At 53.3% G+C, this 15,518-nt stretch overlaps 1 protein-coding gene across 1 annotated transcript; it reads right to left on the bottom strand.

The window, feature by feature from the left end:
- Positions 1 to 993: 993 nt before the first annotated feature.
- CD101 (CD101 molecule) lies at positions 994 to 14,542 on the bottom strand (the record flags this gene model as incomplete). Its single annotated transcript, XM_010011977.1, has 8 exons — positions 14,497 to 14,542; positions 13,001 to 13,378; positions 11,505 to 11,921; positions 8,402 to 8,785; positions 7,325 to 7,708; positions 6,028 to 6,420; positions 2,154 to 2,561; positions 994 to 1,320 (listed from the first exon to the last, which is right to left on the bottom strand). Coding segments are annotated over exons 1-8 (2,737 nt in total), but the record flags the coding sequence as incomplete, so codon positions are not given.
- Between the last annotated feature and the right edge of the window lie 976 nt (positions 14,543 to 15,518).

The raw sequence follows: 15,518 nt of genomic DNA, 5'->3' as shown, positions 1-15,518 counted from the left end.
AATCACTTGTCAAAACCACACAAAAATTGGAGGAGAATTTGTCAGCAGTTATGAAGCAATTTTAGCAGTGGTTACCCACCAGTAATGGCTCACAAGAGACAGAGGGAGCTGACGAAGGAGAAAAATCTGAGTGCTAGAGGGAGCTGTGATGGACAACAGCAGGAGAGTAACAGCAGGGGGATGAAGCAGTCAGTCCCTCCCTGTGCAGTTAAATCCAGATTAGCTCTGCTGTAGCTGCAGACACACGTGAATAGGCTCTGTGTCTGCCTGTGCCTGTAGCAGGCACAAGGGAGGGCCCTACAGGGTCCTCTGAGCTCTTCCACATTGGTCAGTATAGGTAGTTCCTGCAGAAGCTACAAACACCCAGATCTATCTTTGCACCCAACTCACCCGAAGAGGGCAAAGGCTGTTTCTAGAGACCTCACTGGAGATGGACTTGCCAGAAAAAAGAATTTTTTCTCCAAAACAGTTACGAGTTCTGATCCCAATGGCACGTGGTTTGTGCCTGTGGTCCCACAGAGAGCCCACAAGCCACAGAGCACTGCAGCACAAGTGTGCTGAATGGTACCCTCTGGACCACATGTCTCACAGTCAGAGCACTTGATATCTCATATGACCACAATCTCCAACGTTTACAATGCTAAGCACCTGGGTTTCAGCCCTGGCAGCTCAACAACACTGGGACTCACTGCCTCACCTACCTGGCCCATAGCACATAGCAAAGGGCTCCCCTTCCTGGCTTCCAATACAACTCTGGTGATCTCCTCAGCACTGACCCCCTCTGCAATCCCTTAGCAAGCCCTCCCAGCCCCACTGCATCCTTGCCATTGCAGTCAGCACCACCAGCAGAGAGCTGCCGTTATCCACACCCCAAGCACGGCTAAGGGGGAACCAGTGTGGGATGAGCAGCCCCTTACACCCAGCAGCATTACCCATTGGGATGGTCAGGAGCTGGATGTACTCCGAGCGCGCCGAGGCTTGCAGAGCCCAGACCTTCCTGCTGCTGCCACTCCTGCACCCAGCAGTGGTACAGCCCAGCATCGCCCTCCTCCACGCTGCGCAGTGTCAAGCTGAAGTCGTTGGCAGCGGGGCGGCGGAGGTGCAGCCTCCCTGCCAGGCTCTCCAGGGGGTACTCGACGGAGCCGTCGCGGTGGAGAGTGAGCAGGGGCCTGATGTGGCTGCTCTCGTTGCCCCTAAACCATGTGGCCGAGAGGCGGGTGTCGGGCAGGCGGGCACCCAGCAGCAGGCAGCGCAGCGTCACCTCCTCTCCCTCCCTGGCCGAGATGCTGCGGTTGGTTTTCTCCAGCTGCAGTTCGTGCCCTGGAGTAGGATGTGAGCAGAAAGAGATGCTGCGTTGCCATACAAATGTGTCTGCCCGTGCCTGCAGGCTGATGGAAATCTTCTGGAGCAAAGTGTGGGGGATTGGGATGGCCTCTTGCAAGAGCCTCTGCAGGACACCCACAGACCCCTTGCTCCATGGGATGTTCCCCCCCCATCATCACTGCCACCTATTCACAACCCTCTGCTGTTAACACTTCCACCCACTCCAAATATGCAATAGGGCATCCTTTAGACAAAATGCCATTTAGGCAGCTGGAATTCTCTGATCTGCTTTATTTAGGATTGCAACCCATATGCCAAGTGAGGCTGAGAGAGGGAAAAACTGAGCCAGGGACACCCAGTGTGCACCCCAGCAGTGCAGTGCTCAAGGAGGGAGCAGCTGAGCCTCCAGCCTTGTTCCCCGCAGCAGTGTGCTGCAGGGTAAGGAAAACTGAGTGTCTTGCTTCAGGATGGTCAGGAGTACCAGAAAAGTGCTTTTTCTGTATTCACAGCACTGACAACCAACAAAGCACACCACATGTTGGAGGGAAAAGAAAATGCCATGGTTCACTTTGTTACGAAGCATTAGACAGCATCTGTCAGCAGCAAAAATACCAGCTTGTCTGGTTTGGGAGGATGTGGTAAATCCTCCTAATTCCCTATTTCCCTTCAAGAGGCACTGACACATCCTGCATCCCTAAGTTTCATTCCAACGCAGGAGCCACTGCTTTTCCTAAGCCCTGCCGGCTTTGGGAAGGCCTACTGGGGGCCCCATAATAAACTTATCCAGCCTTCTCCAGCAGCACTTATACAAGGGAAAATCCCCTGCTCACCTGGGAGCTTGAACTCCAGCGTGGTCCTTCCTGATGCTTCCTCTCCAAGTTTGTACCAGTGGCCTGCAAGCCAGTGCCATTCCTCAACCACACAGTAGTACCTGCCCTGGTCCCTGGGGTCTGCAGAGAGTATATGCAGCCAGAAAACATTGTTGGACACCCTCTGGCTGAGGAACCGGGACTTCTGTAGAGGAGAGCTGAACTCAGCCCCGTATTTCAGTGTACCGCTGTAGTCAGCCCTTATGATTTGCATGGGAGATGCATCTGCTGGAGGAGGAGGCAGGAGGTACCAGGTAACAGCAAGCTGAGAAGTATTGTGGGCAAACACGATTCTGCACTCAATGGCTGTATCAGCACCACCAGCAATCTCCACAGAGTGATCTTCTGCAGCCACCCGAAGCTTGCTTTCTAAAATGGAGAAACAAAATCATCATGCTGGCTGCAGCTGACAATATGAGGATGCTGGAGAGGAAGGCTGTCCTGAGAGACCTGCTGAAAGAGGAAGGAGAAAGAGGGTGCTAAGAGGACAAAGACCCAGTAAGGGATGCTGGAACTGGGCGCGCGGGAGAAGGGGGGAAAGAGCAAATCCACACACCCTCATTTGAACTGTGGCAGGGAATCACTTGGGTGCTGCTGGGCAGGGAAGTAGCAGAGGAGGCACCTGGGGGACCATGGGGCAGGAACATCGGATGGAGGCAGCCACCATGTTGGAGCTTAGACACAAAGCCTCTGTCTGAAGCAAAGGTGTTTATCTACCACTGCTTCTATTAGCAGGCTCACGCATAAGTGACAAAACCAGCATATGACTTTGGAGGCTGTGAATAAGTGTCTTATCTTAGAAAGACTACAGAGCCTGAGTGGGTTTCACTAACAGTTGCCACCTTGGGTGTTTGCTGTGGTTACTAACCCAAACCCACATAACACAGTCCTGAACATCCATTGTGATTACACTCAGCAATTGTTCAATTTAGCAGTAAACGTATCAGGAGAGGAGAGCTGAGGTGTTGCCTGCAGCTCGGCCCCCCTGGCAGGGCACACAGCTGCTCCTGATGTGCTGCTCCTGGTTTGAGACCCTTTTCCAGCTGCACATCACCTCTTGGTGGCACCTTTCCTACTCCTTGGGCGATGGAAAGGCTGTGAACCCGTCTATTCAAAGGGCCGCTAACTACCTGTGTTTCCCTTCAGCTGAGAGACCACCTCTGTCAGATGGGTAACCGTGGGTAAACAGAAATGACTCAACATGAAACACCATCAGGGTTTTAAGCGCATGTAGGCTGAGTTTCCATTCTTACATTTTCCTTGCATACCAGCTGAGCAGCAGGATGCCCTGTGCCATGGAGGACAGGGCCAGTCAAGCTCTCTTAAGCTCATCCCCTGGGTGCCAGTTTGACGACACACACTGAGATGTTCCCGCAGAACATCTCAGCCCCTGCCCTCAGCCACAGGCTCAGCAGGATGCTCTTCTCTGCAGCACTTCCCCAAGGGATGTGATGGCAGCAGGTTATGGAGAGGGACCGTGGACCAATAGGGAGCTGTGGTTTCTCCTACAGGGACTGGTTGGGAATGGGGACACCACAGGATAAAGTCCACTCATGTCCTCTTTCTTCAAGCATTTCTTCTCAAAACTCAAGCATTCCACTTCAGAGACCATCACCCTCTCTCTTGAGACTGGTCAATGGTAAATATCCCAACTGATGACTCCTGACACTTCTCCACCTCAAATTTGCCGACAAAACCTCCCTGCTGACGTCCACTTACGCTGCTCTTTTCTCTTTGCACCCTATTGCTCCTGCTCCCTCTTCTCTCCACACTCCATAGACACTTTTTCACCAACAGGTCGACAGTTTCCTCCACAATGGGACTTGCACAAGTCCCAGTATCTGCTTACTCCCTTGCTCCAGCAGCAACATCCACTGGGAAGCCCAGGAGATCGCCACTCCCAAGGGATCAGCAAAGAGCTGCCCTGAATTTCACAGTGCGCATTTGCTGCTCTGAAGAAACAGGTAAGGGCAAAAAGCAGAAGAGATGGGAAAGCAATCACCATAATTAGCAAACTATGCAAATTCAATCAGATCCATGCACACAGACATCAAGCAGGCTTGAGAGCACTTACGAACCAAATGCAAGTTGATATCTTCCGACTTCAGGACTTAAAAGCACACTCAGCCCAGAGCCAGCTCTAAGGAAGCACAAACCATCAGAGAGGAACACTGGGCATGGTCCTGGGCAGCCTGCTCTAGTCTAGGTGGCCTTGCTTGAGCAGGGGCCTTGAAGCAGATGACCTCCAGAGGTTCCTGCCAACCTTGGCCACCTTGTTTCTGTGACAGGTGAATTTATCACATGGGAAAAAACAAGACACTTGGCTCTGAATTTCAGCAGCTCAGTACAGAGGAATATAACTCAGCAGCCTGCTCATGTCCAGGAGCTTTGTTCAGGGACACAGAAGGGAGGGCTGACACTATTGCTTGAGTATGGTCCGTCCTGACACTCACAGAGGCAGAAAATAGTCGAGAAGCAAAAGCTACTAGAGCTCAGAGAGAAGCCACAGGAATTGCTGTGGTAAGCACTTGACTTTGATGAGGAAAATTGATGTTATGTTCTCAGAGATCACCTCAAGAGGAAGCAGAGCACGCGCCATGAAGCCAGCTTTGTTTCACCTCCAGCTCTCCTCTCGCTACCACTAAAGATCAGTTACCAAAAAGGGCAAAGCAGCTGCCTCCATCTTCCTCTTGGACAGCAAGACACGCTTTCTGTTTCAGTTTCAATTTAATTAACTGAGAGTCTCTTGCTGCTGGAGCTTGGCGAAGCGACTGCAGACATGGCTGCGCCTCATCCCATTGCTCCTAGAGCCGGCTTCCTTCCCAGAATTACTTCTCTCCCTTCCCAAGTATCCTTTGCTGGCTCATGCTGCCTGAGAGAGACAGCACTAGAGCCAGCAGCCACCTCCCACTGTGCATTGTGCCCTCCCAGTTACCAACATCTTTACAGCGTTGCAGCTGCAATACCTTTGGAGCCAAACGTAGTATCTCTGCTGCTACTGTCTCCTCTGTGCAGATGCTCTACAATTACACCTGCTTATCTGAATGCCATTTAATGACTAATATATGCTCACAGACCCTATCTGTTGTCACCCCTAGCCTCAGTACACCCCACAGATCCCCTGCCCCTGGCTGGCTGTAGCTCAGCTGTAACACAGAGCGCCCCAGCACCCAGCTCTGCAGGGGCGAGGAATGAGCAGCAGCAGAGCAGGAGGGAGAGCACCATGGAAACGAGCCTGAAAAGGGAAGGAAATGTTATCAGCTTATGCTACAGCAAACCCATCAGTTAAAAAACATGGAAAATGCATAATTTCAGTTCACTGAGTTGCGATTCTGAAAATCCAAGGATTAGAAGAAGGAGCACTTAACACATGAAAAAAGAGCAAGAAGTCTCCTTTGCTGGCAGAACAAACAAGAGAGGAATAAAACCCAAACACATATTCTCACACCCGCCTCCACAGGCTCAGTGTCTTTGGCCAGGACACCTCCTTCAGTTCCTCCAGCAGCCCCATCCGTGAGCAGGGCAAGCTGACACCATGCAGCAGGGAGCAGGCACAGGGAGGGTGGGCTGAAGGGCCCTCTATGCTTGGCGTAATTTGCAGACAAATAGGCATTGTCGCTCCCCAACACCAAATCTGCCTCAAAGACTGTTGTCAAGAGCTATGGATGCTGAGGAAGAACCAGGACAGGCAGCACTGTCTTGTGCAGCCCTGGGAAGTGACCCTGCTAGGGACACCCCAGCCATCACTGGTCCTGGTTGCCCTGGCCACGTTTGATGGATTTAAAGTCACAGAAGAGAAGACCTCTGTTGAAGAAGCACCCGTGGCGCTGCTTACCTGGCAGCACCACCTTTATCCCCACAGGATTGGACCTGGTGGTGGCTGCTGGCAGCCCCAACAGCAGGGTGCTCCTCCTCCAGACCTCCACCTCACACCGGTACGTCCCGTTGTTGGCAGGCGCCGCACTGTGGATGTGCAGCCTGAAGGATGCGTCAGCCTTCGTCAACAAGGCTTTCCCCTGGAAGTGTGGCTGTGAAGTCCCACAGGCCAGGGTGCTGTGGTCCAGCTCGTGGTAGTGGCCACCGGGCACGCTGGGCTGGAAGAACCACTTTACAGACACTGGTACCTCCTTGAGGGTATAGTTAGCGCTCACTTGGCAGATGAGTTCAAAACTCTGCCCGTATTTGACAGTGGCAGTTCGGCTTCTCAGCGTGGTGTGCAGACCAAGACCTGCTCGGGAGGAGAGAGCCTTTGGCAATGCGACAGAAATCCTGCCTTATGCCACCCCCCTTCCCACGCAGGACCATCCCCACTGCCCCAGCCACCTCAGCCAGCAATCCTGCTGCTCCTCTGCCAGTGCCAGTGTCCCACTGGTTGCCCTGTGCTCTTCCAGCCCCACACTGACCCTGCCTCTCTCCTACCTCACCCCCTGCTCTCCCACAACCAGGTAAGCCCGAGTACCCTCTCTTCCAGGCTCCCCAGTCCCACCCTGCAACAGGGAGCCAGGGATCCTCTGCTGATGCTGTTGCCCTCTTTGGACCAGCCAATTGCTCTTGGGCATGCAGCCCAGCAATAAGAAAGGAAAACCACCCTAAATCACAGCCAAAAGCTGCCTCTCCATAACGGCACCCATTCCAGCAATCAAAAGAAGAAATGGTGTGGGCATTGCGTGCTGGGGAGGTTAGCAGCTCTGTGCACAGACAGGAGGGCAGAAGTGATGCAATGCCAGCACCACGGGTGTCTCTCTGACAAAGGCCACTATACACCACAGCAAGTGCCTTTGTTGAGCTTAATTACTGGAAGTAATTACGCTGCTAGAACAGGTATTTTGTATTTCAAGCTAAGAAACAGTCAGAAAGACCTGCTGAGAAGGACCCTGCCTTTGAGGTCTCCACATTTTAGCTGTTCTGTCCCAATTGTCTCTCCGAAACCATGTCATGGAGGACTCAAGCACCCTGCTAGAAATGGGGTAAATGAAGCATTTCAGGGCCAGTTGATCAGCCCCAGGTCACCTGGCAGTAGCAGCAGCAGCAGCAGCACTCAGGGCACAGCAGACTTTTGTCCACCCACTTCTCCAGCTTTGCCTCCTGCACATCCAGATTGAAAGCCCCGAAATAAGAGCAGCCCAACTCACCCATGGAGCTCACTGTCACTGCTGTCTCCCCCTGCTTTGTCCAGCTCTGGCCTCGGGACCTCTCTGTCACTTCACAGCCATACCGCCCGCCATCATCCTCATCCAACGTGTTGGGAATCACCAGGGTGAAAGCACCAGAGCTCGCTTTCTCCAGCCGGAGGCTCCCCCGAATCCCACTGTCCCGGTAGGCACTGCCCAGGCTCAGGGTGCCATCTTGCTCCATGGTGGCCACCAGCTCCCTAGGACCCGGGTGGTGCGGTGGCAGGTGCCACCACTTCACCAACACAGGGCTGGTGGCTCCTTGCACCTCACAAAGCAGGATCAGGGCATCTCCTGCCACGACCCGTGGTGTGCTGGTGGACACGGACACGCGCATCCGGCTCTCTGCAAAAAACGGTTATCGATTGGGAGGGGACATTGTTGTGCTCCTCAGAGAAAGCCAGAGATACCACAGCATTAAATGGGGAGACTAGATAAATCTTGGTATTAGAAATGGAATGTCTTTCTTGGGAAATGGATGCATAAAGAAATACTTATGAAATAGAGTCTCAACAGGCAGCCCCTGCTACATCAGAATTGTCATCATCCAGCTATGACAAGAGAACCAAGAGTCTCCTGCACAGCTCTCAGAGTGGTTTCTCACAAGTAATCCCTCCAAAAACCTGAAATCACCCTGATGCAAATGGCAATGATTCCTCCCCATCCAGAAGTACCTGTTCTGCTGGGTCCATCCCATGATCCTCAGGAACAGCAACCGGCATTGCTCAGTTTTCTGTACCAAAGACACAGGGAGACCCAACCTCTCCAACACTTGGTACCTATTTGCCCCAAAACCTTGCAAAAAGCCTAAGCTAAAGGTTTATGCTTTGTTGAGAGCTGCAGCATTTGTCATGCTAATGTTTGCCAGAAGCAAGTGCTTTTTCTACTATTATCTATCAAAACTTAAGGCACATTTGTGCTTTTGCTGCAAACAGCGTGTGTGTTGCCCCTACCAAGATGAGGCCAGACTTGAAGTGTTCCCTAGTCAGGGATCACTGCAGGTTTTACCCACAAGAGCAGCCATTAGGATTTACTAACCTCTCTGCTTCACATTGACTTGGATGCCTGATGACAGAGTGGTGTGGATGCTATGAACGTCTCCAGGAGTCTTCACCTCCGAAACAGAGCAGCAGTATGTGCCGTTGTCCTTCAGCCCCACCTCATAGATGGTGAGGACATAAAACGTGTTGCTTTGCTTGAACGCTTGGAGCCGCCCCAGCTTCACTCTCTCCTCATATTCTCCCTCCAAACTCAATACCCCATGGGGGTCAACCCTGGCCACTTCCACGCCGTTGAGGAGCCAACGCACTTGAAAGTGCCTGCTGTTGCTCTTCTTGGCTCCCACCATGCACTTTAGCTGCAAGGCATCACCTTCAGAAAGGGAACTTGCAGCAGCAGCAATGTCCACGGAGATGTTTCTACCTGTGGGCAGTCAAAAGTAAAGATTGTGCTAGGAGGCCCTGCTCACACTTTCCTCCTGCCTGGCAGCACTGATGGCCGTGCAGAGGGAAACAGGAGGGAATTCTCTATTGAAACAGTTTTCGTAAGAAAAGTCATCAGGATAGAAAACTTTGCCCATGGAGAGACAGTTGCCAGGCACTAACCAGCAGTCACAGGTAGAGAAGGCACCAGAGTCCCATGGAGTTAAGCTCCCCTCTTTACAGCAGAGCACCCACCAAGATGGCCTTGGGTCACAGCCACCCCTGGCTCAGCTCAAGCATCCTAACCCAGAGGCATCGGCTTTCTGGGGGAGCTGCTCCGCCTCACTTCCTGGACTTGTTCTGCTTCATATGACAAATATCCCTTAAGCCAGAGAAGGGCACAGAAGGGCTTTATCACTCAGTGGTGTTTTTAACTCTGCTGTCTGTGGAAAAGGTGAGTGGACATCTGGCCCTCAAGTTGCTTGTCTGAATCTGATGCTGCTGGTCCCACATGCTGCAGCCCTCACTGGCTGCGGCAGAATGGGGGCAACAGACACTCCCCAAGCTGAAAAGGTTTCGGGTTATTTCCCACAGGAAGAAGAAATATCAAGACTTGTAACAGCACAGGGAAGATGGAGGGAAGCAAGAGGAGGTGGAGATCACCTCCTTGTCCCCCATACCAACAAGCAGCAGGCACTGAACAAAGAGGGTAGCACCATGAGGCGCACAAATCCATCTTCTCCTTGTCAGACTCTCTCGGGCAGTCAGATCCACCTGAAGTAAGGACCCAGTGTCTGGGTCCTATGATATGACTCACCTTCCTCACAGGGCCTCAAAGCCTCTGCCACTGATGCCCTCTGGTTCCTGGCACTGGGCTGGCTGAGTGGCTGCAGGCAGAGACCCACAGGGTGCCCCAAACCCCTGTTCCATCGCCTCACACAGCAGCAGCACAGCCAAAAAGCAGGAGGTAGGGCTGAGCCCCAACTCCACAGGCAGGCAGCCTGGCTCACACCACTCCATCTCCTTGGGTCGCTGTAGTGGCCCCTGTGTCTAACAAGGGCAAGGCTACATGCTGCAGCTTGGAGCAGCTCCCAGAGTTACACTGGAAGGGCTTGAGTAATTTATTGAAAGCAGAGTACCCTGTGAATTTAAACACTGGTTCATAAACAGTTTGCAAACAGGAATCCCAGTTGCTGCAGATATGTTTTGCATTCCCAAATATTTGTTGGAAGGTTTATAGAAACCACTGGAGTGGTTAGCCACGGTCAGAGTGGTCACCAGCTGCTCCTGTGATGGGGCATTCAGCCCTGCAGCCTGGGCTCTCCCATGGGACCCTGCTGACAGGATGGAAGGCTCTTACACCCACTGCTATTTCCCCTCCAGCAGTACCAGCAGCTCTAATACAACCACCGTGTTGTCCTCTTACCACTATCACCTCTCTTACAGCTATCACAGGACAAATACTAAACTCTGACAAGGTTTCTCTACTTCTAAACAATCCTGTGGCACTGGTACCCAAAGCCACACTGGTCTTGGCTACTGGTCATGATGAACCCTCTTAAACAAGTGGATGCAGGAAAGCTCACTGATTGCTATTGCTTGCCAGGCAGCAGCAGACATGGAAAGCCGTTGCTGGAAACAGTGTATAATAAAGGGAATAAAGCTGTGCCAGGTTTTAGGAATCAGACTCTGACAGTGTGAGACTGCACTTTGCTTCCCTCCCCCAGTACCTTGCCTCCCTGAGTCACAGGCAGGATGCTTGGCGCTTACCTTTCTTTGGCTTCCTGCTCTGCCTCACCACCCTACCACAAGACATCGGTTTCCTTCCCAGCCCCAGCTCTGCAGCGTCCTCCATCCACCCTGAGGCATGGGGACAGGGTACACCACATCCCCAGGCAGGTTCTCAGTGAAAGACTTGCTCCCATTTTACTGCATATGTTAAAGGGTGTCAATTAGATGCAGACTTGTCTTGGCTGCTTTAAGGTAGAACTTACTTGTGGGAAAGGGAGGTTTTCCCTTCATCTGGGCACAGCTACCCACACACAGCTGAGGAAAGAGCAGGGAAATGACTGCAGCCAGAAAAGGGTTTGTGTTCAGATCAGTGGCAGCAAACACACAGCACTGTAACCATCCCAGGGCAGTGGAGAGAGAGGGTTTTTCTTATTGGCCCTGGAAGATGTGGCACAGAGCTTGGAGATGCCAGGAGCCATAGAATCATAGAATAGTACGGGCTGGAAGGGATCTTCAAAGCTCATCTAGTCCAACCCCCCTGCAATGAGCAGAGACATCTTCAACTAGATGAGGTTGCCCAGAACCATGGGACCAGAGCCATGGGAAGCTGCTGGGCAGAGAGAACAGTAGGTGCCTGTCAGAGAGTGGTGTTTGGGAGGATGGGCAGCACTTGTAAGAGGCTGTTTTTTAAGCTTTCCTATTGTCATCCATCTTACACATGGTAGCAAGTCTAAGTCTCCTCCTTCTAAATACATAATACTGCATTTTCCTAAAGTGTAAGCCAGGAGTTCGGTGCACCTTCTTCAAAGCACAGTCTGATTGCCGTAAATGAACTACTAGGAGGGGACACATGGATGGTCTAATAAACAGCAACACCAGCTGCCCTGGAAACCAGCAGACTGGTGACAGCATGAACAGACAAGGCTACTGCTAGAGCCTTAAATGCACAAAGGAGTTGGAGCCAACATCTGAGTTTGCAAGGGCCTTACCCAGGCTCATGATCACCAGCGATGTCGTCCCCGTTTGCTTGCGGGAGATGTCCTTCCACATCCCATCAGGATCCTCAATCCACTCAGCTGCCTCGCAGTACAGCTGCCCCTGGTCAGAGGGTTCCGCTCCTGCGATGGAGAGCTTGTACGTGGTGTTCCCAACCTTGTTCAGCCGCACATTTCCCGACAGAAACCTCTGTGTGTAAGAGGGCCCTGGCTTCAAGACAAAGTCCTTGGAGAGGGTGAGGACCTCCTCAGTGTGGTGCTCTCCTGCTCCATGAAGATGGTACCAGCCAACTGAGAGATGCGTGTGCTGGGCAGTGAACTTGGACACCTCACAGGTGAGCTCCACCGCTTCCCCTTCGGTGCGGGTGAGGACCTGCGGTGCCATGGAAGCAGAGAGGGTGTCTGCGATCACTGAGCATGGGGAAGAAACAGAGAGCAGATGGTCAGAGGGAAAACTGTCTCTTGGCCTCAGTGGGCAACATGCTGGACACTATGAAACTGTGGCTAGGCCCTAATGGATCTGACATTACAGGAGAAATATCTTGCATAGTTGATTGACAAGGCTTCCATCAGCCGATGCCAAGGTGTGTGAAGTGCTTAAAATCCCAGCAGGCAAGAAAGCACAATGAATCTCTCTGCAGTACCCTCTTCAGTCAAACTATGAGCAGTGTTAATTAGGCAACCCCAAAGAGATTAACATCCAGCCTCTCACAATCCCAAGTGCAGGCTGGTACAACACCAGCATAAAGAGAATACAGAGGTGAATATCAAGGGTAATTACTATCATAGAACCATTGAATACCAGGTTGGAAGGGACCTCAAGGATCATCTGGTCCAACCTTTCTAGGCAAAGCATGACCTAGATGATATGCCCCACCACCCTGTCCAGCTGAATGTTAGAAACATTCAACATTACGGAGTCCACCACTTCCATGGGGAGATTATTCCTATGGCTGATTGATCTCATTGTGACCATACCACCACATAACTCTGTGGGCTCACAGCAGAGCCCTTCCATTTGCCTCTGCACCCCATTACCTTCCCTATTCCCTGACGCTTCCCTCCATATGCAAGTATCCTGCCTGGGTGAAGTCCTACACCCTGACCCTGAGAGCACACCAATAGCTAATGCACTGAGCCTGAAAACTCCTGTCCTCTTAACTGCTTAGCTGTGAAATGCTGTGGCTGCATCAGGAACTGAAATTAAAATCAGGCCATGGGACAGCACAGGACAGGCTTCCTCTCTCTTCCCCTGCCCTGGTTGGGAGGCAAAGACCAGAGCACCCTGCAAGGGGACATGCTCAGCAGTATGCCCATGGGTAGCAGCAATCCCACAGCGGGAAGAGTCCACCAGTCCCATTAACCACCACTTTTCCCAGCTGCACCTCTGTCAGAGACCCAGAGACGAGCACTTCTTGTGCTCGTGGAGGCAGTGCAAACCCGGCCGTGCCCCTGCCCAGCACCAAGCAGGACTCTCTTTCAGGACCTACCCACGAGGTTCATCTTGGCGCTGTAACTCCCGAAGTACCTCTCGTCGGTGTTGGGCGTGTGGCACTCGTACTCGCCGGCGTCCCGGTCCTGCAGGTCGGTGATGTGCAGCAGGACGGCGTCCCCCTGCACCCGCTCCACGTAGATGCCGCGGCTGCGCACGCGCTGGGTGTAGATGGCGTAGGGGAAGGACGGGTCGACGGTGCTGACGATCTGCACCTCCCGCTCCGGGGCCGAGGGCAGGTAGATGGACCACTGGAAGTTCTGCTCCGACGGGCCCTGGTAGCCGCTCACCTTGCACCACAGCGTGACGTGGGACCCCCTCACACGGTAGAGGGGTCCCTTCTGAACAGTCACCACCCGCTGACCTGCGCTCAAGCCTGCTGGTAAATAGTCAGCACGTGTGATGTTTGCAGGTATATGGTGCCTGGTAGCTGCGCACCCAAAACGGCAGTGGGTCTGGGTGTGCATGAAACTACAACTGAAAAGAACTGCTGTGCAATCTCATTCTTTGAAGCGTGAAGTCCAAGCAACATCACACCCCTTGTAATTATAAGAACAAGTCCTGTTACAACAGCAAAGTCCTTTGACTTTGACAACAACTTTGCTGTCTCTAGCACACTAGAAAGCAAACGACAGAGACCAGAGCATCATGGCCAGAACGCTGTCAAGCCTGCTTGTGGCAGGAGAACATCTCTTAGCCAGCAACCAGGCTGAAACCACTGGACGAAGCTTGTGGTGTGTTACAGTTCAGAGGGCCAAGCGCTTGGGTCCTGCACAAGCTGAGGGATAAGGGAGCAGTTGCCAGAGCTGACCACTGCCAGGGAAGGACATGCAATGGAGAAGCCGAGGGATGTGGGTAGCAGAGGGAACCAGCAGGCTGGGTGCTGCAGAGTTGCTCCCTGGACAGAAACCAGGGAGGATGTGGGAGATGGGGCCAGCAAAAGCTCCTCTGAAGGCCGGGGGCACCAGGAGGCACCAAGGGCTTCCCTCTGTTTCTGCCTGAAGAGGGTCTGGGGAGGCGATGGCCACCCATGCGCCCTCCCCTCCTGCAGAGCTCCCAGTGGCGTCACTCGCTCTGTTCTGGTGCCCAACAGGCACACCAAGCAAAATGCCCGCGGATGTGGGCACTGAGTCAAAACCAGCCACAGACACTGGCTCAGGGAAGAGAACTGGTGGCAGCACAGCCTAAGAAACCCTCAGAAACCCCCTCCCAAGGGAAGGGGAGATGAAGTAACCCTGTCCATGCTCACAGCAGCCGCACAGCAGGGGCGCACATGTCCCCTCACCAAAACCCCACGAGGGTCCAGGCTATTGCTTTGCAGTGAAACCACACTGCCAAAAGGAGACCATGCCACTGCAGCTCTTCCCACGGCCATCGAGCCAGAGCAGCGCTGGCTGAGCCACACACCTACAAAGTCCCATTTGCACCAAGGGGATGCTTTATATCCCCCCCAACCTCAGGAAAGCCACCACCACCACCAGGCAGGACACTCACCCAGGAGGAGGAGGAAGGCGGCTGCCAGGCACTGCCCCAGCCCCATGGGAAACAGCTCTGCTTGGGTCCGCTCCCAGAGAGGCGGTGGAAGGCTCTCACAGGCGATGGCGACAGCTGCCCTCCTATTTTGAAAGCATTTGGGAGGAAGCTGCCTTGTGGTGGTGGTTTCCTCTCTTCAAAAATGGTGGGGAAAGGTTGGGGAGCTGGGTGCAACGTAACATGCCTGTGGGAGGTGACAGCCAGCACCCCAGCCCCATGCTGCAAGGGTGATGTCCAAGGCTGCTGTTGCCTGGTGCCCAGTGGCTTTGCCGTTGGACAGCAGTTCACAGGCTAACCCTCTGCCTCATGACTTCCACTTTGTTGCATGAAACAGCTCACTCCTGGCTAACAGAGAGGGACAGGGGCAGATTTCTAGGGATGAAGCTCCCGCCAGCTAATTATTTTTCCATAGCTGCAGACAGCAGCATGATGCCATAGGTACAATTTGGGGTGGCACAGTGCTCCCCAAGGATGGCTGACGAAGGTCTACCTCAGGGTGCAGTGGGCACCCCAAGTGGAATGCCTCTTCCACAGTAGCCCCCACCAACCCATCAGCTACACAGGCAGGAGGACCCTCTGTTGTAACAGCCAGCCCAGTCCAGGAGGCCTGTCAGGTCTTGAAGGATCACCACGCACCAGAAATCAGCTGGAATGCTCTCCTGTAAGCACATCCCATGGGTAGGCACCCAGATCTGGGGATCCCAGAGGTGCACTGCTTGCAGGGGTGGGAGCTGTGCTGGGAGGACTGAGGCCAGGAGGCTGCTGGCATAGCCCCAGAGGCAAGCCCTGTGGTTGTATCGGATGCTGCATGGCATCGTGCCATCGGCACCGCATGGCCTGGGGCCAAGGACATGGTGGGAGGCTGATGGGGCACATCCTGGGCAGCCTCTGAAGCGAGGGGCTCAAACCAGGGACACTCTCTGAGAAGACTTGTTTAGAGCTGTTGTTTTGGTTGTGGCATAGGTTTTTTAGTTTTTCTTTGC

The sequence above is a fragment of the Nestor notabilis genome, unplaced genomic scaffold, assembly GCF_000696875.1.
Source record: "Nestor notabilis isolate BGI_N333 unplaced genomic scaffold, ASM69687v1 scaffold4323, whole genome shotgun sequence".
Classification (NCBI taxonomy): domain Eukaryota; kingdom Metazoa; phylum Chordata; class Aves; order Psittaciformes; family Psittacidae; genus Nestor; species Nestor notabilis.
The sequence above is the reverse complement of the archived record's forward strand: the minus strand, read 5'-3'. Positions and strand labels throughout refer to the sequence as shown.